The sequence below is a fragment of the Drosophila sechellia genome, chromosome 2L (assembly GCF_004382195.2).
Source record: "Drosophila sechellia strain sech25 chromosome 2L, ASM438219v1, whole genome shotgun sequence".
Taxonomy (NCBI): domain Eukaryota; kingdom Metazoa; phylum Arthropoda; class Insecta; order Diptera; family Drosophilidae; genus Drosophila; species Drosophila sechellia.
This window is the reverse complement of record NC_045949.1, coordinates 4438851-4461290: the sequence shown is the minus strand read 5'-3', so window position 1 is coordinate 4461290 and position 22440 is coordinate 4438851. Positions and strand designations below refer to the sequence as shown.

Sequence of the window (22440 nt, the reverse complement as noted above, 5' to 3'; positions counted from 1 at the left end):
TAGTGTCCCCCATTGCTCAAACAGGCTTAATAACGATCACCCTGATTTTAGTGCCCGCTCCCGTTGAACCATGTCGTCCTTCGCCCTGCGGCCCTTACAGCCAGTGCCGCGAGGTCAACGGACATGCGGTCTGCTCCTGCGTTACCAATTATATTGGCACACCGCCCGCTTGTCGTCCGGAGTGCTCGGTTAGCTCCGAATGCGCTCAGGACAGGGCATGTGTGAACCAGCGCTGTGCGGACCCATGTCCTGGTACCTGTGGCAATGAGGCTATCTGCAAAGTGACCAACCACAACCCTATCTGCTCCTGCCCAGCCGGCTGCAGCGGCGATCCTTTCGTTCGCTGTGCGCCGTGGCAGGAGGAACCGGAGCAACCCAAGTCCAATGAAAATCCTTGTGTACCCAGTCCCTGTGGACGCAATTCCCAGTGTCGTGTAGTGGGCGAAACGGGCGTATGCTCCTGCCTGCCTAATTTCGTGGGTAGGGCGCCAAATTGCCGCCCAGAGTGCACTATCAACACAGAGTGTGCTGCCAACCTGGCATGCATCAATGAGCGCTGCCAGGATCCCTGTCCGGGATCGTGTGGGTTTAATGCTTTCTGTAGTGTTGTAAACCACTCGCCCATCTGCACCTGCGACTCTGGTTACACAGGTGACCCATTCGCCGGCTGTAACCCACAACGTAAGCTTTAGCTCAGTGCCTCTTGGAACTAGTCCTAATCCGCTTTGTGGCCCCCAGCTCCAGACATACCCGATGAACGTCTGACTCCCTGCCAACCCTCCCCCTGTGGTCCCAATGCCGAGTGCCGTGAGCGCAACGGAGCCGGCTCCTGTACTTGTCTGCCGGAATATTTCGGTGATCCGTACAGCGGCTGCCGTCCGGAATGCGTGGTGAACAGTGATTGCTCGCGCGACAAGTCGTGCGTCAACCAGAAATGCGTGGACCCGTGTCCAGGTGTTTGTGGCTTGAACGCCCAATGTCGTGTGTCCAATCATATTCCCAGTTGCTCATGCCTGGCTGGATACACTGGAAATCCGTCGAGCGCGTGCCGTGAAATTCCCCAGTTGCCCCCACCACGTAGGTTGACGAGTACCCCTGTAAAAGATACACAATCCAACTGATCCCACCTCCTACTTTCCCAGCCGAACGGGATGAGAACCCCTGTAGACCATCTCCCTGTGGTCCCTATAGTCAGTGCCGCGAGGTCGACGGTCATGCCGTGTGCTCCTGCCTTCAGGGCTTCATCGGATCGGCTCCCAACTGCCGACCCGAGTGCATCATTAGCTCGGATTGCGCCCAAAATCTTAACTGTCAAAACCAAAAGTGCGTGGACCCGTGTCCGGGCACGTGTGGCATCGAGGCGCGCTGCCAGGTCATTAACCACTATCCCGCATGCTCCTGTGCCCCAGGTTTTACCGGAGATCCCTTCAACCGGTGCACCAAGATATTGTGTAAGCATGATTAGCTCAACGGATGAGGAATGCAAGCCAAATGGGGAACTTATGAGAGTAGAAAAGTCCCTTTAAAATAGTTAATTCCCAAAAGCACGATAATAAATATATCCCCCCACTTGGCCTGCCGTCCCACCCAAGATTTCTACCTCCTGCATGTATATACACTATTTAATGTTTGATTTTCCCTTTCTTATTATGTTTATTTTATGTACACTTTGTAAAACCACTATCCAACTCTACTATCCTATGAACCTATGTAAATGTTTGTTTGAATGTGCTATGTACCTACTTCAACTATCTGGCACGGCTATATGGCATGTAGTGGAGCCCCCACCCTCCGAAAAGTCTGGTAATCCCTGCATCCCATCACCATGTGGACCCAACTCGAAATGCCTCGATGTCCGTGGTTCGCCTGCATGCTCCTGTTTGCCCGACTATCTGGGACGTCCGCCAAACTGCCGGCCTGAGTGCCTCAGTAGTGCCGACTGTCCGGCAAACCTGGCCTGTGTGAACCAGCGCTGCTCGAACCCATGCATCGGTGCTTGCGGCCTGCACTCTGTGTGCACGGTCATCAAGCACCGACCGGCATGCGAGTGTGTGCCAGGTTACACCGGAGATCCTTTCTCAGGCTGTGCGATCGTACAGCAAAGTAATATATCCCTTCCTGCTAACGAGTCTGCGATTCCCTACTAATTTACATATCCAATTCTCCCATCTTCTCTCTAGTTGCCACGCCGGACGAGACGAGAAATCCCTGCAATCCTAGTCCCTGCGGAGCAAATGCTATTTGCCGGGAGCGCAATGGAGCTGGCTCTTGCGCCTGCCTGCCCGAGTACTTTGGTGATCCGTACAATGGTTGCCGACCGGAATGTGTCCAGAACGACGACTGCGACCGCTCGCGTGCCTGTATCAACAACAAGTGCCAGGATCCATGTCCCGGAGCCTGCGGCATTAACGCTGAATGCAGAGTTTTGAATCACGGACCGAACTGCAACTGTTTCGATGGCTACACTGGAGATCCGCATCGCTCGTGCTCGTTGATCGAGGTGGTCACCATTCGACCGGAGCCATGCAAGCCATCACCCTGCGGACCGTACAGCCAGTGCTTGGACACCAACAGTCATGCGGTGTGCAGCTGCTTGGAAGGCTACATTGGAGCACCGCCTAGCTGCAAACCGGAATGTGTGGTGAGCTCGGAGTGTCCACAAAACAGGGCTTGCATTAACCAGAAGTGCGAGGATCCTTGTCGAGGATCGTGCGGCAATAATGCTAAATGCCAAGTGGTCAACCACAACCCCATCTGTACCTGCCAGCCTGGCATGACAGGTGATCCGATATCGGGATGTGAGCCCATGCCCGAAGTCAAGAACGTGGAGAATCCGTGTGTGCCGTCCCCATGTGGACCCAACTCTGTTTGTCGACAGATTGGAAATCAGGCAGCATGTTCCTGTAACGCTGGCTATATTGGACGCCCACCCACTTGCCGACCGGAATGCACAAACAATGACGAGTGCCAGAACCATCTTTCCTGTCAGCAGGAGCGCTGCGTGGATCCATGCCCCGGTTCGTGTGGTAGCAACGCCATCTGCCAGGTGGTGCAGCACAATGCTGTATGCTCCTGCGCCGATGGATACGAGGGAGAGCCACTCTTTGGTTGTCAGCTGATTCCAGTTGTGATGCCTACCGAGTCACCATCTTCCCCCTGCGAGCCATCACCATGTGGTCCTCATGCCGAGTGTCGGGAAAGGAATGGAGCTGGAGCTTGCTACTGTCACGATGGATTCGAGGGTAATCCGTACGATGCCCAACGAGGATGCCGACGAGAGTGCGAGAATAACGATGACTGTACTGCTGTCCAAGCCTGCTCTCGATTCAAGTGCGTCGATCCATGCAACAATATCTGCGGAGACTATGCCATTTGCACAGTCGACAAACATGTGCCCACTTGTGACTGCCCGCCTGGATACACTGGAGATCCGTTCTTCAGCTGCAAACCCGTGCCGGTCACACCGCGTCCTCCGCTCAACCCATGCAATCCATCTCCATGTGGACCCAACAGCAATTGTCGGGCCATGAACAACCAGGCAGTGTGTTCCTGCCAGGCAGGATTCATCAACCAGCCACCCAACTGCAAACCGGAATGCGTAGTCAGTGCGGAATGTGCTCCGGAAAAAGCATGCGTACACAAAAAGTGCGTTGATCCCTGTCAGCATACCTGTGGCATCCGGGCCATCTGCACCACCAAAAACCACAGCCCCATCTGCACGTGTCCCCGGACAATGACTGGAGATCCTTTCGTTGAGTGCACTAGAGTTGGTAAGTGATTAAATATACTATTAAAATATGAATAGTAATAAGCTCGAGGAACTGTAATTTTTGTTACCTAAATCATCTATAATCATTTCTTTAGCAATCACGAATGACAATACAACACCATCGCCGGCTCCAGCATCCTGTGTGCCTTCGCCTTGTGGACCCAATGCCAAGTGCCAGATCGTGGGCAATAGTCCGGCATGTTCTTGCCTGCCGAACTTCATCGGGGCTCCGCCTCGCTGTCGCCCGGAGTGCGTCTTGAACTCGGAATGTGGACCCACAGAGGCATGCATAAACCAAAAGTGCGCAGATCCCTGCTCTGGATCGTGCGGATTTGAGGCCAAGTGCCATGTTCTTAATCACCTGCCCATTTGCAACTGCATTGAGGGCTACGAGGGAGATCCGTTCGTGCGTTGCACCAAGAAGGAAGAAGATAGATCTCCTCCACTCCCGAATGACCCGTGCAACCCGAGCCCGTGCGGACAAAATGCGGATTGCTTTGCCGGTGAGTGCCGCTGCCAAAATAACTACCAAGGCAATGCCTACGAGGGATGTCGTCCGGAATGCACGCTCTCCGCGGACTGTCCTAGGGACAAGGCCTGTATGCGAAACCGCTGTGTGGACCCCTGTCCAGGAATCTGCGGTACCAATGCCGTGTGCGAGGTGATGAACCACATTCCGGTGTGCTCGTGCGTCAAGGGTTACGAAGGTGACCCGTTCGTCAACTGCCGTGTGAAACCCGTCGTGGAGGATCCTATTATTGAGGCCTGCTCCCCATCGCCATGCGGTTCCAACAGTCAGTGTCGCGACGTTAACGGACATGCGGTTTGCTCTTGCCTGGAAGGTTATATCGGAGCACCACCCCAGTGCCGTCCCGAGTGTGTGGTGTCCAGCGAGTGCTCCGCCTTACAAGCTTGTGTCAACAAGAAGTGCGTAGATCCATGCGCCGCTGCTTGTGGTCTGGAGGCCCGCTGTGAGGTCATCAATCATAGTCCGATTTGTGGCTGCCCACCTGGCCGAACTGGAGATCCGTTCAAGCAATGCGTTGTCCTGCCACCGATTGCTGTTCCAGACGTAAAGTCACCTCCTCAAGATCCTTGCGTGCCATCCCCCTGCGGACCCAACTCGATCTGCAAGAATGATAGGAACGGCCCCGTCTGCCAATGCCAACCTGAATTCTTTGGCTCGCCGCCCAACTGTCGACCCGAGTGCATCATCAATCCGGACTGTCAATCTACACAGGCGTGTATCAACAACAAATGCAGCAATCCATGCCCAGAATCATGCGGAACCAATGCCGAGTGTCGTGTCATTGGACACGCTGTGTCCTGCTCTTGTCCAACGGGATACGCCGGCAACGCTTTCGTTCAGTGTGTGCCGCAGCAAGAGGAGCCACCGAAGCCTTGCCAGCCATCGCCATGTGGTCCAAATGCCGAGTGCATTGAACGTAACGGAGCCGCTGCCTGCAAGTGTATTGATGAATACCAGGGTAACCCGTACGAGGGTTGTCGTCCCGAGTGCGTACTGAGCTCAGATTGTCCCACGGACAAGACGTGCATCCGCAACAAGTGCCAGGATCCTTGCCCAGGCATCTGTGGATTGAACGCCCAGTGCTATGCTGTGAACCACGTGCCCAACTGTGTCTGCAACGATGGCTATACTGGAGATCCGTTCGCCAGTTGTCGCCGAGTTGAGGTCACAACTCCACCACCAGTTTCGGATCCTTGCATTCCATCTCCTTGCGGAGCCAATAGCAAATGCAGGGTTGCAAATGGCTTAGCCGTTTGCTCATGCTTAGATACATTTATTGGAGCCCCACCAAATTGCAAACCAGAGTGCACGGTCAATGCCGAGTGTCCTTCGAATAGGGCGTGCCACAAGTTCCGTTGCGCAAATCCTTGCGCCACGACGTGTGGCCTGAATGCCAAGTGTGAAGTGATCAACCATAACCCCATCTGCAGTTGTCCTCTGGACATGACTGGTGATCCATTTGCTCGCTGCTACCCAGCTCCCCCACCGCCGCCACCAGGACCCAAGGATGAGCCCATTAGGAGACCATGTCAACCATCGCCATGCGGATTGAACTCGGAATGCATAGTACGTGACGATCAGGCCTCGTGCTCTTGCCTGCCCAACTTTATAGGAGCACCACCCAACTGCCGACCCGAATGTGTTGTGAACACGGATTGTTCTCCGAACCAAGCTTGCATTGCTGAGAAGTGCCGTGATCCTTGTGATGGATCCTGTGGAGTTGACTCCGAATGCCGTGTTCAGAACCACCTGGCCATCTGCACCTGCCGTGGAGGATTCACTGGTGATCCGTTTGTTCGTTGCTTCGAGTTCGTCGAAGAGACCACAAAGTCACCCCCACTCGCACAGGATCCTTGTGATCTGCAGCCATGCGGATCGAATGCGGAGTGCCGAAACGGCATCTGTAGCTGCCTCGCGGACTACCAGGGAGATCCCTACACCGGCTGTCGCCCAGAGTGTACATTGAGTACTGATTGCGCACCTACCAAGGCTTGCTTAAACAAGAAGTGTGTTGATCCTTGCCCAGGAGTATGTGGGCAGAACTCGCAGTGTGATGTTTCAAACCACATACCGATTTGCAGTTGCCTGCAGGGCTACACGGGCGATCCGTTTGTTCACTGCCGCCACGAGACGCCAGTGGCGAAGGATCCATGCCAACCAAACCCATGCGGACCCAACAGCTTGTGCCACATATCCGGACAAGGACCTGTCTGCGCCTGTCAACCGGGAATGCTGGGCTCACCGCCCGCCTGCAAACCGGAGTGCATTGTCAGCTCCGAGTGCTCGTTGCACACTGCCTGTGTGAACAGGAAGTGCGTGGATCCTTGCCCCGGAGCCTGTGGGCAATTTGCTCGCTGCCAGGTGATCAACCACAACCCGTCTTGCTCATGCAACACAGGCTACACTGGCGATCCGTTCACCCGATGCTATCAGGAGGAACGAAAACCACAGCCGACGCCAGGTAATCCTTGCCAGCCATCTCCTTGCGGACCCAATTCCGAGTGCAAGGTGCTGAATGGCAACGCAGCCTGCTCGTGTGCGGCCACCTTCATTGGAACGCCACCAAGCTGTCGACCCGAGTGCTCCATCAATCCGGAATGTCCGCCAACCAAGGCCTGTATCCGCCAGAAGTGCTCGGATCCCTGCGTGAATGCCTGTGGATTTAATGCCCGCTGCAATGTGGCCAATCATCAACCCATCTGCACATGCGATGTGGGCTATACTGGAGATCCGTTTACTGGCTGTCAGAAGGAGCAAGGTAGGACCCCGTTTTCATTTGCTTAGTGGTTAGGTCAAGACGTAAACCAGCTTATAAAAACCTAATTTGTGGTTTTGGTTGCTTACTGGGCGCCCAGTAAAACAGTTGCTATTATTAAAAATCAAACAAAAATGCCGCACAGCCAAAACAATTGTTTGCGTCTTGAAAGAGTAAAAAGAATGTGAAACTATAGAAGATACCTCAGTATTGGCCAATCAAAAAAATTGTTTAAATCTCAGTGAAATTCCCCTGTTACCCTTAATCTAAAATCCTTTCTAATGAAAGTTTCACATTCGGTAAACGCACATTAGAATAAAAGAACAATCATCACTGAAAACCAATTGCAATCGTTGCAATTGTTTCCTTCTTGTTTTGCACTATTTGTTTGCACCTGTGTTTCACTTCAACCGCGTGATTTGTTCTAATGTGTTATTAGGCAGCTTTTTTATACCACAATTTACTACATCCATTAAAATCTATGATTATCGCACGCACAGGCACAATGCATTGCAAATTAATGAGTGTGTTCCGGCAATGTTTTATACACAAAATCACACTGCACTCGAGTTGCGAAATGCAAATTTCAATTTGGCACACACTCTGTACGAGTTGTCTGAGCGGATGTGCCATTGGAAGTGTCTGTGTGCTGGGAAAGTCAAAGATTTTGATTAGTTTTAATCAATTATTTATTTGCTTTTATTGCCCCTAATGCCTTAATTACAATATGCAAACTTGCCACGCCTTATTGCTTCCTTATATAAAAACAACCTTTAATGCCTTTACACCAAATCACCCGCCTTGATTTTTGCCTTTAACCCCTGATGATATCGTTGTTGCCCTAAAATTGATTGCCTTAACCCTTGTCGTTATCGTTGCTGCCTCAAAACGTATTACCTCGCGTCCCTGCTGTATTCGATTTGGGGGATAATTCCCGTGAAATGCTTTTACCTAATTTGATATTTGGCCCTGATACCTCAAATGACCATGTCTCTCCAATCGCTTACTACACCAAATTGAATGGAAACCCTAACCCTACTACCCGAAATTGAGTACTGCGTTGTTGTTGTAGTTGACCCTGACCCCCAACCAAAATTCTGCCTTAGGATCGCCAAAGAAATTAACCAAATACTAGTCGTAGACCAAAGAAAAAACGCGCGCTAGCAATTAATTAGCAAATTAAAATGATTTAACAAAACTGTAGCGTATTGTTTAACAATGAGCAATAAATGAAATGATATAACCTCGCAAAAGAACACTTGTTTTACTTACGACACAAAAACATAACTCCAAGCCAATTCACTTGGCACATTGCACTCACAAAACACTGCCAACGCACTTAGTACACCGAGTTTAACAAAACTAAATAGTGCGGTTTACGAACCGCTGCACCTGAACCGCAATATCCTTCGATTGGAGCGATTAATGCCAACACCTAACTTGTACTTGTACTCTAATCTGCCACAATAATACCACAACTGCAATCGGATTAATCAGCTGACAAAAAACCAACGCTAGGTGTGTTGTATTCTACTAAACCCGTTTCACTCAAGATCAAATTAATGAAAATATCTGTCCACATTTCTATCCCTCTCTTTTCGGATTAAATCCGTTTACCCGCCCATAGAACGCATTGTCAATGAGCAAGTGACTCCCTGCGAACCCAATCCCTGTGGCTCGAATGCTGTGTGCCGCGAAAGAAATGGCATCGGTTCCTGCCAGTGCCTGCCCGATCACTTTGGTGACCCGTATCAGTCGTGTCGTCCGGAGTGCGTACGCCACTCGGACTGCGCCTCCAATAAGGCTTGCCAACAGCAGAAGTGTCGCGATCCCTGCCCAGGTACCTGCGGCAGCAATGCGGACTGCAGTGTCACAAACCATCTGCCCACCTGTACATGCCGCGTTGGATACACCGGTGATCCGTACCGCTACTGCCACGTGGAACCACCCCAGCGTAAGATAACCCACTTGAAAGCATCTTGTTTTCGCCCCTGACCTTCGACCCTTTCTAGTCCCTGCCCGAGTGACCGAACCATCTCAACCCTGCCGCCCCTCACCTTGTGGTCCCAACTCCCAGTGCCGCGAACTGAACGGTCAGGCCGTGTGCTCCTGCCTGGAGCTCTACATCAGTCTGCCACCCAACTGCCGACCGGAGTGTGTGCTGAGCACAGAGTGTCCCACCGATAAGGCTTGCATCAGTCAACGTTGTCAGGATCCGTGTCCAGGCACTTGTGGCATCAATGCCGAGTGCCGGGTTCGTAATCATAGTCCTCTGTGTCAGTGTCGTCAAGGTTTTACCGGTGATTCCTTTACCCGTTGTTATCCCCTGCCACGTAAGAGATTGATTCTTTTTCGCATCGAACATCCTGTAAATGTTATATTCAACCTAGCTCCGCCTCCTGTGATCGAACGAGTTGAGCGTGATCCCTGCCTGCCATCGCCCTGCGGGTTGAATAGTCAATGCCGCAATGTACAAGGGGTGCCGTCCTGCACCTGTCTCCCAGACTTCTTGGGGGCACCGCCCAACTGTAGGCCCGAGTGCACAATCAGTGCAGAGTGTCCCTCAAATCTCGCTTGCATACGGGAGAAGTGTATAGATCCCTGTCCCGGTTCTTGTGGCTATGCCGCCGAGTGTAGTGTTGTTAACCACACTCCAATTTGCGTCTGTCCCGCTGGCTTTACGGGTGATCCGTTCTCCAGTTGTCGTCCAGCGCCGCCGCCAGAGCCCACACAAAGTAAGAAATTGGAAAAATATCCGAACATGTTATTGCAGCTAAACAAAAAAAACTGAATTATTAGGTGAATATGTGGATCCTTGCAACCCATCACCTTGTGGACCGAATGCCCAATGCAACGCAGGAATCTGCACGTGTCTGGCCGAATTCCATGGCGATCCCTACTCTGGTTGCCGTCCCGAGTGCGTCCTCAATTCAGACTGTCCCAGGGACAAGGCTTGCCGTAGCAGCAAGTGCGTAAACCCTTGTCCAGGAACTTGTGGCGAGAATGCCATTTGCGATGTCATCAATCACATACCCATGTGCAGATGTCCCGAACGCACCGCTGGCAGCGCATTCATCCGCTGCTCTCCTGTGCAGAGTACGTCGATGTGGTTACCCTCCTCAAAAGCTCCTCTAACACTTGCCCCCATAGTTACAGTATCTAATCCTTGCCGACCATCACCTTGTGGTCCAAACTCGCAGTGCCGAGAGGTTAATCAGCAAGCAGTGTGTTCGTGCCTGCCAAGCTTCATTGGAGCTCCGCCATCCTGCCGACCCGAGTGCACCTCGAATTCAGAGTGTGCACCCACTCAAGCTTGCCTGAATCAACGGTGTGGAGATCCCTGCCCCGGAACATGTGGAGTGGGTGCTAATTGCGCTGTTGTCAGCCATAGCCCCTTCTGCACATGTCCTGAGAGGTTTACGGGTAATCCATTTATTCGTTGCCAGCCCCAGAGTAAGACCACTATGCCGGAAAAAGAGTCTTCTTTACAAGAGTTACCTTTCCCAGTTGAACCTCCCGTTCGCGATGTTGTGCCTGTTGATCCCTGTCGCCCATCTCCCTGTGGACCTTATTCCCAGTGTCGCCCAGTTGGTGAGGCCCCGGCCTGTTCCTGTCTGGAGACCTATATTGGACGCCCACCAAACTGCCGCCCAGAGTGTGTGACCAGCTCGGACTGTTCCAGTCAAATGGCCTGTGTGAACCAGAAGTGTGTCGACCCATGTCCAGGACGCTGCGGCCTTAATGCCGAGTGCTTTGTGGTTAGCCACGCCGTGCAATGTATTTGCCAGCAGGGCTTCAACGGAGATCCGTTCGTGCAATGCAAACCGGAGATCGCATATGAAAATGAAATCCGCACTCCGTGCAGCCCGAGTCCTTGTGGCCCGAATGCTGTGTGCCGCGATCGCAACGGAGTAGGATCCTGCCAGTGCCTGCCACAATACTTTGGAGATCCTTACGAAGGCTGTCGCCCGGAGTGCATGCTTGACTCGGACTGTCCGTCCAACCGGGCTTGCCAACAGCTGAGATGCCAGGACCCCTGCCCAGGAACCTGTGGACTTAATGCTAACTGTCAAGTGGTGAACCATTTGCCAACCTGTACTTGCCTGACCCGATATGTGGGTGACCCATACCGTCAATGTAATCGACTGCCAGAACGTAAGCCGGAATCAACCACAAATACTTTCCCCCTACTCAAGCGCCCCATTTTAGCACCACAAAACGAGTATGTAAACCCATGTCAACCAACTCCTTGTGGCCCCAACTCCCAGTGCCGCGTTTCGAATGAGCAGGCGGTTTGCTCTTGCCTGCCCCTGTTCGTAGGAACTCCACCATCCTGCCGGCCCGAGTGTACCATATCCTCGGAGTGTCCTGCTGATAGGGCCTGTGTTAATCAGAAATGTGTGGATCCTTGTGCAGCAGATACATGCGGAAATAATGCCATATGTAGGGTCCGAAACCACAGCCCTATTTGCAGTTGCATTAGCGGCTATACAGGCGACGCCTTTACTAGATGTTTCCTTATTCCACGTAAGCCCAACTTTTATTACCCAGTATAGTAGTATAGTAAACCCTTCCATACCATAGCGCCGATTATTGAGACCAAGGACGAACCTTTAAGGGATCCCTGTATACCAACACCCTGTGGTCCCAACTCCGAGTGTCGTAATATCAATGGTGTGCCTGCCTGTTCCTGTCTGGCTAATTTCATTGGCCAGGCACCAAATTGTCGTCCCGAGTGCACTATCAACTCCGAGTGTCCCAGTCAACTGGCGTGTATCAACCAAAAGTGTCGCGATCCCTGCCCAGGAGCCTGTGGTCAAAACGCTGTTTGCAGTGTCATCAATCATACGCCACTGTGCGCCTGCATCGATGGTTACATAGGAAATCCATTTACCAACTGCAACCCCAAACCTCCAGAACGTAGGTGTCTCAACAGATCTTACAGATCCGGTGATTGTTTACCCCTTCGATCATTTTTACCTTTTTAGCCCCAGCGCCACCAGTTGCCGACGATCCTTGCAATCCATCGCCTTGCGGAGCTAACGCTCAGTGCCGAAATGGTCAATGCTCTTGTATACCTGAATACCAAGGGGATCCATACATCTCCTGTCGTCCTGAATGTGTGCTTAACACCGATTGCCCAAGGGATCGGGCCTGTGTGCGCAACAAGTGCATCGATCCCTGTCCTGGAACTTGTGGGGTAAACGCCTTGTGCGAGGTCAACAACCATATCCCCATTTGCCGTTGTCCAGAGCAAATGTCCGGCAATGCCTTTTTCGAGTGTAGACCCGTGCCGCCTGCCAAAATTCAAAATCCCTGCCAGCCGTCGCCATGTGGCCCGAACAGCCAGTGCCGCGTGGTGCAACAAACTGCGGTCTGCTCCTGTCTGGCTAACTACGTGGGCAGTCCGCCGCAATGTCGGCCGGAATGTGTAACCAACTCTGACTGTCCTGCCGATCAGGACTGCCAGAATATGAAGTGTCGCGACCCGTGTCCTGGTACATGTGGATTTAATGCTCTGTGCAACGTCGTCAATCACCGCCCCTTCTGCAGCTGCCCCACTGGCATGTCCGGAAATCCTTTCGTGAGCTGTCAGCAGCTAAGTAAGACATCATAGTTTTTATATACGGCCCATGGTCAAGTATGAAGTTCTTCCAGTTATACGCGATGAAAGACCTCAAAATCCCTGCCAGCCTTCTCCTTGTGGTCCCAACTCCGAATGTCGTGTATCTGGAGATTCGCCGTCTTGTTCGTGTCTGCCCGAATTTGTGGGAGCACCGCCGAACTGCCGACCCGAGTGTATATCCAACTCGGAGTGCCCCACAAACCAGGCTTGCATCAACCAGAAATGTGTGGACCCCTGCCCAGGATTATGTGGTCAAAATGCCATTTGTCGGGTGTTCAGTCATAGTGCCATGTGCTTGTGTGACGGTGGCTTCACCGGAGATCCGTTTAGTCAGTGTAGTCCAATAAGAGATAGTCCTCCTGAAGTTCTGCAGCCCTGCAACCCCAGTCCCTGCGGCGTCAATGCCAAGTGCGAGGAACGTGGTGGGGCAGGATCCTGCCAGTGTCTGCCTGATTACTTCGGAAATCCGTATGATGGCTGTCGTCCCGAGTGCGTTCTGAACTCTGACTGCCCTTCGAATCAGGCATGTGTCAACCAGAAATGTCGTGACCCATGTCCCGGCACTTGCGGCCAAAACGCCGAGTGCCAAGTGGTCAATCACTTGGCGACCTGTAATTGTTTGGTTGGATACAACGGTGACCCGTACAGCATGTGCCGCATCACAGTTAATGAGCCGCGTAAGATAGATTTTTCCTTCTGCTTAAGAACACCGTTACCATAGATGGTCTTATTCCAGCTGAACGCGTCTATGTGAACCCTTGTCAGCCGTCTCCATGCGGTCCAAACTCGCAATGCCGTGAAGTAAACGAGCAAGGAGTTTGTTCCTGCTTGCCAGAGTTCATTGGCAGTCCTCCTGCCTGTCGTCCGGAATGCACCAGTAGCTCGGAGTGCGCCGCCGACAAGGCTTGTGTGAACCGCAAATGTGTGGACCCTTGTCCAAATGTTTGTGGTCAGCAGGCCGAGTGTCGCGTTCGTAACCACAATCCCATTTGCACTTGCTTAAGTGGATTCACTGGTGATCCATTCACCCGTTGCTATCGTCAGCCGCGTAAGAAACCAGTCACGAATATAAATGGTCCTTCGATACCATAAAATAAAATCAATTTCAGCTCCGCCTCCAGTTGTCGAACGTGAACCCCTTGACCCTTGTGTTCCTTCACCCTGCGGAGCAAATTCCCAGTGCCGCGAAATTCACGGCACACCATCCTGCTCTTGCCTTCCGCAGTATTTGGGTACTCCACCCAATTGCCGCCCGGAATGTTCCATCAATGCAGAGTGTCCCAGTCATCAGGCCTGTATTAATCAAAAATGCAGAGACCCTTGTCCTGGCTCTTGTGGTCTAAACACTCAGTGCAGTGTCATCAACCACACGCCAATCTGCAGTTGTCTCACTGGTTATATAGGTGACCCATTCAGCGTTTGCAACCCCAAGCCAATACCCGAGAAAAGTAAGATGCATTATCCACCAAGGCTGAAGTTCAAAAATCATAACTTACATTTTAATAAATCAGTTCGAGACCCACTGCCACCGGAGGATCCTTGCAACCCATCACCATGTGGCTCGAATACACAATGCAACAATGGAGTTTGCTCTTGCCTGCCCGAATACCATGGTGACCCATACACGGGATGTCGTCCAGAGTGCGTTCTGCACACGGATTGTGACCGTAGTCGAGCTTGTGTTCGTCACAAGTGTGTTGATCCCTGTCCCGGTATTTGTGGCACCAATGCGATATGCGAGGTTCTAAACCATATACCCAACTGCCGCTGTTTAGAGGGAATGCAAGGCAATGCCTTTATCCAGTGCAGCCCAGTTCCAAGTAAGAAGATTTTGACCAAAGTCCCTAGTCCCAGTTACCATAAACTCGACAACCTTACAGAGCTCGACGTCGTACAGAATCCGTGCCAACCCTCGCCCTGCGGACCAAACTCACAGTGTCGCGTTGTTAATCAACAAGCAATCTGCTCGTGCATTACGTCTTTCATTGGAAGTCCGCCATTCTGCCGACCTGAATGCACTACAAACTCGGAGTGCCCCTTGAACTTGGCGTGTCGCAACCAGAAGTGCAGTGATCCCTGTCCTGGCGTCTGTGGTCGCGGTGCCCAATGCCATGTGACTAACCACAGTCCATTCTGTCGCTGCTTAGAGCGCTACACGGGTAATCCGTTTGTGAGTTGCCAGCAGATCATCGAACCTCCGGTTCCACCACCGCGGCAAACATGCCTGCCATCACCCTGCGGACCGTATTCCCAATGTCGTGAAGTTAACGAATCACCTTCTTGCACTTGCCTGCCAGAGTATATTGGAACTCCACCTAACTGTAGGCCGGAGTGCGTGACTAGCTCGGAGTGTCCCACGAATCAGGCGTGCATTCAGCAGAAGTGTCGCGATCCTTGCCCAGGACTTTGTGGACAATCTGCTCAATGCCGAGTCCTTTCGCACACGCCAAGCTGCATTTGCGCCGAAGGCATGGAAGGTGATCCGTTCACTTTATGTAAGGAAAAGAGAATTCAGGAACTAGACCAGCTGGACCCCTGCAGTCCCAGTCCTTGTGGAATCAATGCCCGCTGTACTTCCCGCCAAGATGCCGGCTCATGCCAGTGCCTGCCAGATTACTTCGGAAATCCTTACGAGGGATGTCGCCCTGAGTGCGTTCTTAATTCGGACTGCCCATCGAACAAGGCTTGTCAACAGCAAAAATGTCAGGATCCGTGTCCAGGAACCTGCGGTCAGAATGCTCTCTGCAATGTCCTGAATCATATACCCAGTTGTAGCTGTATATCAGGATATTCCGGTGATCCTTACCGCTCGTGTGTGCCAGAACGTAAGACTAATGTTCAGATTTCGTCGATTTTGTAATCTTTCACGGATTACCTACTCTTATAGCGGTCAAGGAATATGTCAATCCCTGCCAGCCATCGCCGTGTGGTCCAAATTCTCAGTGCCGTGAGGTGAATGAACAAGCCATATGCTCGTGTCTTCCGGAATATGTGGGAGCTCCGCCTGTGTGTCGCCCTGAGTGTACGATATCTTCAGAGTGCCCGGCGGACAAGGCCTGTGTGAACCAGAAATGTGCTGACCCTTGTCCAAACACTTGTGGAGATCAAGCGATCTGTCGAGTGGTGAACCACAGTCCGATTTGCTCATGTCGTGCCGGTTACACCGGCGACGCCTTTTTCCGCTGTTTCCCCAAGCCCCGTAAGTGCTCTCATTTCCAAATGGTAGGTCCCAGTCCTAACTGTTTTCATGTTTCAAAAGCGGTACCACCAACACCAGTACAAAAGACGCCGGTTGATCCTTGTGTGCCCACTCCTTGCGGCCCCTACTCCCAGTGTCGATCCCAGGGAGATGCCCCCGCCTGTTCTTGTTTGGTCGGCTATATAGGAGCCCCTCCCAATTGCCGACCGGAATGTCGCATCAACGCGGAATGTCCTAGCAGCCAAGCGTGTATTAATGAGAAATGTAGAGACCCTTGCCCCGGCTCTTGCGGCTATGGTGCCATTTGCAATGTGATCAATCACACGCCTAGCTGCACCTGTCCAACAGGACTCTCGGGTGATCCATTTAGTCAGTGTCAGCCCGTGCCACCTCCGCCTCCAACACGTAAGACCCAGTACGAACCGAAAAGTGTAAAATGGACTCAAACCATTCCTCCTTCCTCAGCTGTTAAGCTTGATGATCCATGCAATCCCTCACCCTGTGGTCCAAACGCTCAGTGCAATAATGGAGTATGTACTTGCATTCCCGAATACCATGGCGATCCCTACAGCGGTTGCCGACCCGAGTGCATCACCAGCGCGGATTGCTCACGTGAGCTTGCCTGTTCGAGGAACAAGTGCTTCGATCCTTGCCCCGGTACCTGTGCCCCCAATGCCATTTGTACTGTCCTTAACCACGTGCCCATGTGCACTTGTCCGGATGGATATATTGGCAATGCTTTTGTGCAGTGTAAACCCTCACCAAGTAAATATTTCTCCTTAAGGCCGTGTTCAAAGCCCAACGATACCCAACTCAACGATTTCCTTCCAGCCCCTGTCCTTGTCCAGCCTTGCCAACCATCTCCGTGTGGACCCAACTCTCAGTGCCGCGAAGTCAACCAGCAAGCTGTTTGCTCCTGTGTGCCAGGATATATCGGAACCCCGCCACTCTGTCGACCGGAGTGCACGTCGAACTCGGAGTGTTTGTCACACCTAGCATGTGTTAACCAAAAGTGCAGTGATCCCTGTCCCGGCTCATGTGGCCGTAATGCCCAGTGCAGTGTGGTTAACCACAATCCCTTCTGTACGTGCTTGCCAAGGTTCACTGGCAATCCGTTCGTGGGTTGTCAGCAGATTATTGAGCCACCACGTCAAGATATTGTGCCACAGGATCCGTGCCGACCGTCGCCTTGTGGTCCGAACTCTGAATGTCGCGCCGTTGGTGAGACACCAACATGTACATGCCTTGCTGATTTTGTCGGCTCCCCGCCGTATTGCAAACCCGAATGCGTGGCCAATTCAGAGTGTCCCTCGAACCTGGCGTGTATCAATCAAAAGTGTCGCGATCCCTGTCCTGGATTGTGCGGTTCAAGTGCTACTTGCCGCGTCGTCTCTCACACAGCAATGTGCATTTGTGATGCTGGTTTGACCGGAGATCCATTTACACAATGTCAACCCATTGTGCAAGATGTTGAGATCATTAATCCTTGCCAGCCGTCACCTTGCGGAGCCAATGCCGAGTGCATACAACGTAATGGAGCCGGAGCCTGCCAGTGTCTCACAGACTATTTCGGAAATCCCTACGAAGGCTGTCGACCGGAGTGTGTTTTGAACTCGGACTGCCCATCGAACCGAGCTTGTCAGCAGCAGAAGTGCCGTGATCCTTGTCCCGGAAGCTGTGGACAGAATGCCGAGTGTAATGTGGTGAACCACACACCCATGTGCAACTGCTTCGCTGGATTCATTGGCGATCCGTACCGCTATTGTAGCCAACCGCCAGAACGTAAGCGAGTTCCAATTATTCACATAGTCGTACTAATGGCCGTAGTTGTGGATGTAGTTACTAATTCCAAAATTTGTTTTGTATTGTATTCCTAACCATAACTAGCTATTGTCCATGAGTATGTGAACCCCTGTCAACCGTCCCCCTGTGGCCCGAACTCAAATTGTCGCGATGTTAATGAACAGGCAGTATGTTCCTGCCGTTCCGAATTTGAGGGAGCCCCACCCAACTGCCGGCCACAATGCACCTCGAGCTCAGAGTGCGCCCCCAACAGGGCGTGCATCAATCAAAAATGCGTTGATCCTTGTCCCGGTGTTTGTGGCCAGCAAGCAATCTGCGAGGTACGCAACCACAGTCCAATTTGTAGGTGTCCCACCGCCATGACAGGCGATCCCTTCGTGCGCTGCGTACCCCGACCAACAAGTAAGAAAAAGAAAATGTCTTGTGTGTATACGATCAAACCTAACCGCCTTTACTCGATGCCAGTTGCACCGCCACCCTTGAGGGATGTAGCTCCCTATCGCGATCCCTGTCTCCCCTCACCATGTGGCCTGTATGCGTCGTGCAGGAATCAACAGAACCAAGCGATTTGCTCTTGTTTGCCAAACTATTTCGGTACTCCGCCCCATTGTCGTCCCGAGTGCATCATCAATGCAGAGTGCCCAAGCCACTTGGCCTGCATTGGCGAACGCTGCCGTGATCCCTGTCCTGGTGCTTGTGGTCAACAGACCGAGTGCCGTGTGATCAGTCACGTTCCTAGTTGCGTTTGCCTACGCGGCTATGTGGGCGATGCATTCCTGGCCTGCCACCCGGCACCACGTAAGAGTTTTCAGTGTATAATTCCATATCTGGGACTAAGACCAGGACCCTTTTGCAGCCCCACCATCCCGTGAAGAGCCCCGCGATCCGTGTAACCCCAGTCCATGCGGCAGCAATGCCATCTGTTCTAATCAGGGCGAGTGTAAATGTGTGGCCGACTATCAGGGAGATCCCTATGTGGCCTGCAGACCCGAGTGTATTCTCAGTTCGGAGTGTCCCCGAAATCTGGCCTGTATACAACAGAAGTGTACCGATCCTTGTCCAGGAACCTGTGGTACCAATGCTATCTGCGATGTGGTCAACCACATTGCCATGTGCCATTGTCCCGATCGAATGACCGGAAATGCTTTTGTCCAATGTACTCTAGTGCAGCGTAGGTTAACTCAATTTATTTCATGAATACCAGCTCATTTCTTACCCATTGTTTAGTTGATGTATACCGTAACCCTTGCAATCCCTCGCCATGCGGCTCCTATGCTGAATGTCGGGAGCAAAACGGTCAAGCGGTATGCAGTTGTCTTCCCAACTACTTTGGGGTACCTCCTTCGTGTCGACCCGAGTGTAGCACCAACTACGATTGTTCCCCAAGCTTGGCGTGCCAAAATCAGCGCTGCGTCGATACTTGTCCTGGAGCTTGTGGCGCCTACGCCGAGTGCCGAACAGTCAACCACAGTCCTTTCTGTAGTTGCAGACCCGGCTATACGGGAAATCCCATTGTCCAATGTCATATGATTAGTAAGTTAAAAAAACCATTTTAAGAGGACATCTTTAATATAATGCGCCACCTATAGTTGAGCCCCAGCGGGATATCACACCCAAAGATCCTTGCCAACCCTCACCTTGTGGTCCAAACAGCGAATGTCGCCGCGTAGGAGAAACACCCTCCTGCTCATGCCTGTCCAATTTCTTTGGCACTCCGCCCAACTGTCGACCTGAATGTGTCTCCAATTCCGAGTGCAGTCAGGTGCACGTCTGCACGAATAATCGCTGCAAGGATCCGTGCCCGGGTCTCTGCGGAACTGATGCCGTCTGCCGCGTGATAAGTCACAGTGCTATGTGCTACTGCCAGCCGGGTTACAGCGGCGATCCCTTCGTCCGCTGTGCACCACACATCCACAGAGAATCGATTGAGATAGTGCAACCGTGCAACCCCAATCCCTGCGGCGCCTTTGCCGAGTGTCGTCAGCAGAATGGAGTCGGATCGTGTCAGTGTCTACCAGAGTACTTCGGCAATCCTTATGAAGGATGTCGCCCTGAATGTATACTCGACTCTGATTGCCCCTCTCAGCTGGCCTGTGTCAATCAAAAATGCCGGGATCCCTGTCCCGGAAGCTGCGGCCAAAATGCCGAATGCTTTGTACGCAATCACCTGCCCACTTGCAACTGCCTCAGTGGCTATGTCGGTGACCCATATCGGTATTGTAACATCGAACCGAAACGTAAGCACTCACCTCACTATTGAAGCCCCGACACATGCCTCTACACATCATATACTCTTTTACAGCCATTCGGGAATATGTCAACCCCTGTCAACCCTCTCCTTGTGGGCCTAACTCTCAGTGCCGCGAACAGAATGGTGTGGCCACATGCTCTTGCTTGCCAGAATTTGTGGGCACTCCGCCGGGATGTCGGCCGGAGTGTACGGTATCCTCTGAATGCAATCTTGACAATGCGTGCGTTCGTCATAAATGCCTGGATCCTTGTCCTGGTGCTTGCGGCAGCTCCGCCAATTGCCAGGTGGTGAACCATGCTCCACTCTGCTCTTGTCAAGCGGGTTACACAGGAGACCCATTTACCCGATGCTACCCAATTCCCCGTAAGTGTTCAAAGGTGGAAAACTTCGAAGAGATGCTTCAGTCTTCATTTCTAATCATCTACCATATGTGTCCAGCTCCACCTACGCATATTGTCCATGATTACGCACGCGATCCATGCCAACCATCTCCCTGCGGAGCTAATGCTCAATGTAGACAATCCCAAGGTCAAGCCATCTGCTCCTGTATACCCAACTACTTTGGTGTTCCACCCAACTGTCGACCCGAGTGCACTCAGAGCTCAGAGTGCCTGTCCAGTTTGGCCTGCATCAATCAACGATGCGCGGATCCCTGTCCTGGGTCCTGTGCCTACAACGCCATTTGCCATGTGCGTAATCACGTGCCTAGTTGTCAGTGCCCAGTGGGCTATGTGGGTGATCCCTTCTCCAACTGTCACCCTGAACCCCAGCCACCACGTAAGAATATAAAAGTGTGCATGTAATTGGTCAAAGTATAAACTTACCCTTAACCCTAGCCAAACCCGTTGCTCTCGATGATCCCTGCAATCCTTCCCCCTGTGGGCCCAATGCTGTGTGCCAAAATGGTCAATGTTCGTGTATACCCGAGTACCAAGGAGATCCTTATACCGGCTGTCGACCGGAATGTGTGTTAAATGCGGATTGTCCGCGAAATCGTGCTTGTGTTCGCCATAAGTGTGTGGATCCGTGTCCGGGAACGTGTGCACCGAATGCCATCTGCGATGTGATTAACCACATTGCCATGTGCCGTTGCCCAGAGCGTATGACAGGCAATGCCTTCATCCAATGTGAAACACCGCCAGTATCGCTGGCACCACCAGATCCGTGTTACCCATCGCCCTGCGGTCCGAACAGTCGCTGTCGTGTATTCAACAACAACGCTGTGTGTTCCTGTATTGAGGATTTCATTGGAACTCCACCAAATTGCCGACCGGAGTGTACGCATAACTCAGATTGCCTGCCTAGACTGGCGTGCCAGAGGCAGCATTGTATAGATCCGTGCCCAGGAACTTGTGGCTTTAATGCCCTTTGCCACGTTGTGAACCATGCACCAATTTGCAGTTGTCCACCAAAGCATAATGGAAACCCATTCTTGGGATGCTTCCCGGAACCCGTGCGACGCGATGAGGTGATTCCAAAGAATCCGTGCCAGCCCTCGCCATGTGGTCCATATGCCAAGTGCACATCCGTGGGCGATCAAGCGCAGTGCAGTTGTCTGCCGGATTACATTGGAACTCCGCCCAACTGTCGCCCGGAGTGTATAACCAATTCGGAATGTTCCTTCGACAAGGCCTGTTTAAACCAAAGATGTCGCGATCCCTGCTCGGGAACTTGTGGTTCCAACGCCAATTGCCACGTAATTAGTCATACTGCCATGTGCTACTGTCTACCAGGTTATACTGGGGACCCATTCACTTCCTGTGTCCAAGTACCAGTGATTCAGCAGTCTGAGATCGTTCAACCATGCTCTCCTAATCCTTGTGGAGCCAATGCTGTATGTCGCCAGGAGGGCCATGTTGGTTCTTGCCAATGTCTTCCCGAATACCACGGAAACCCATACGAGACATGTCGGCCGGAGTGTGTAACGAATAACGACTGTCCATCCAACAAGGCTTGTCAACAGCAGAAGTGTCGCGATCCTTGTCCAGGAGTCTGTGCCCTCAATGCTTTGTGTCGCGTGATCAATCACTTACCAACATGTCACTGTCAGAATGGCTTTGTTGGTGACCCATATCGCTATTGCCAAATTCCCGAGAAACGTGAGTTGTGTGTTTTGTTTGCTCCGCGTTCATATGGTAACCAATTCCTCTCTCATACCTTTAGCTGTCCTTAAAGAATATGTTAATCCCTGCCAGCCCTCCCCGTGTGGCCCCAACTCGCAGTGCCGTGAAAACAACGAGCAAGCCATCTGCTCATGTCTCCCAGAGTACGTAGGTGCTCCACCCAATTGTCGACCTGAGTGCGTGACCAGTGCAGAGTGTCCTTATGACAAGGCATGCATTAGGCAAAAGTGTAGTGATCCCTGCCCCGGTGTATGTGGCTCAAATGCCGATTGCCGTGTTATCCAGCATGCTCCTATTTGTAGTTGTCGCGCAGGATTCACAGGCGATGCCTTCTCACGCTGCTTACCCCTGCCACGTAAGATATTACCTCTAGGATGCGCGCAAC

The 22440-nt window shown here is 52.2% G+C and overlaps 1 protein-coding gene across 3 annotated transcripts in view; it reads left to right on the top strand.

The window, feature by feature from the left end:
• Window positions 1-22440, top strand: part of LOC6613359 — a 111564-nt gene that overhangs the window by 66618 nt on the left and 22506 nt on the right. For 2 of the 3 annotated variants that reach the window (XM_032713841.1, XM_032713839.1), the window contains 33 exons: window positions 52-681; window positions 739-1077; window positions 1143-1451; window positions 1777-2103; window positions 2181-3770; window positions 3865-7056; window positions 8681-9007; window positions 9066-9386; window positions 9444-9788; window positions 9853-10149; window positions 10204-10506; window positions 10561-11208; window positions 11263-11580; window positions 11638-11973; window positions 12042-12656; window positions 12712-13356; window positions 13416-13727; window positions 13789-14127; window positions 14191-14499; window positions 14560-15504; window positions 15567-15878; window positions 15939-16283; window positions 16344-16643; window positions 16710-17660; window positions 17766-18083; window positions 18147-18479; window positions 18538-18852; window positions 18909-19214; window positions 19271-19918; window positions 19984-20295; window positions 20371-20709; window positions 20769-22031; window positions 22096-22410. In XM_032713841.1, the coding sequence (XP_032569732.1) occupies window positions 52-681; window positions 739-1077; window positions 1143-1451; window positions 1777-2103; window positions 2181-3770; window positions 3865-7056; window positions 8681-9007; window positions 9066-9386; window positions 9444-9788; window positions 9853-10149; window positions 10204-10506; window positions 10561-11208; window positions 11263-11580; window positions 11638-11973; window positions 12042-12656; window positions 12712-13356; window positions 13416-13727; window positions 13789-14127; window positions 14191-14499; window positions 14560-15504; window positions 15567-15878; window positions 15939-16283; window positions 16344-16643; window positions 16710-17660; window positions 17766-18083; window positions 18147-18479; window positions 18538-18852; window positions 18909-19214; window positions 19271-19918; window positions 19984-20295; window positions 20371-20709; window positions 20769-22031; window positions 22096-22410 (18504 nt within the window). Of the gene's footprint in view, window positions 1-51; window positions 682-738; window positions 1078-1142; window positions 1452-1776; window positions 2104-2180; window positions 3771-3864; window positions 7057-8680; window positions 9008-9065; window positions 9387-9443; window positions 9789-9852; window positions 11209-11262; window positions 11581-11637; window positions 11974-12041; window positions 12657-12711; window positions 13357-13415; window positions 13728-13788; window positions 14128-14190; window positions 14500-14559; window positions 15505-15566; window positions 15879-15938; window positions 16284-16343; window positions 16644-16709; window positions 17661-17765; window positions 18084-18146; window positions 18480-18537; window positions 18853-18908; window positions 19215-19270; window positions 19919-19983; window positions 20296-20370; window positions 20710-20768; window positions 22032-22095; window positions 22411-22440 lie in introns of all 3 variants that reach the window. The other variant, XM_032713840.1, reaches the window with a different exon arrangement.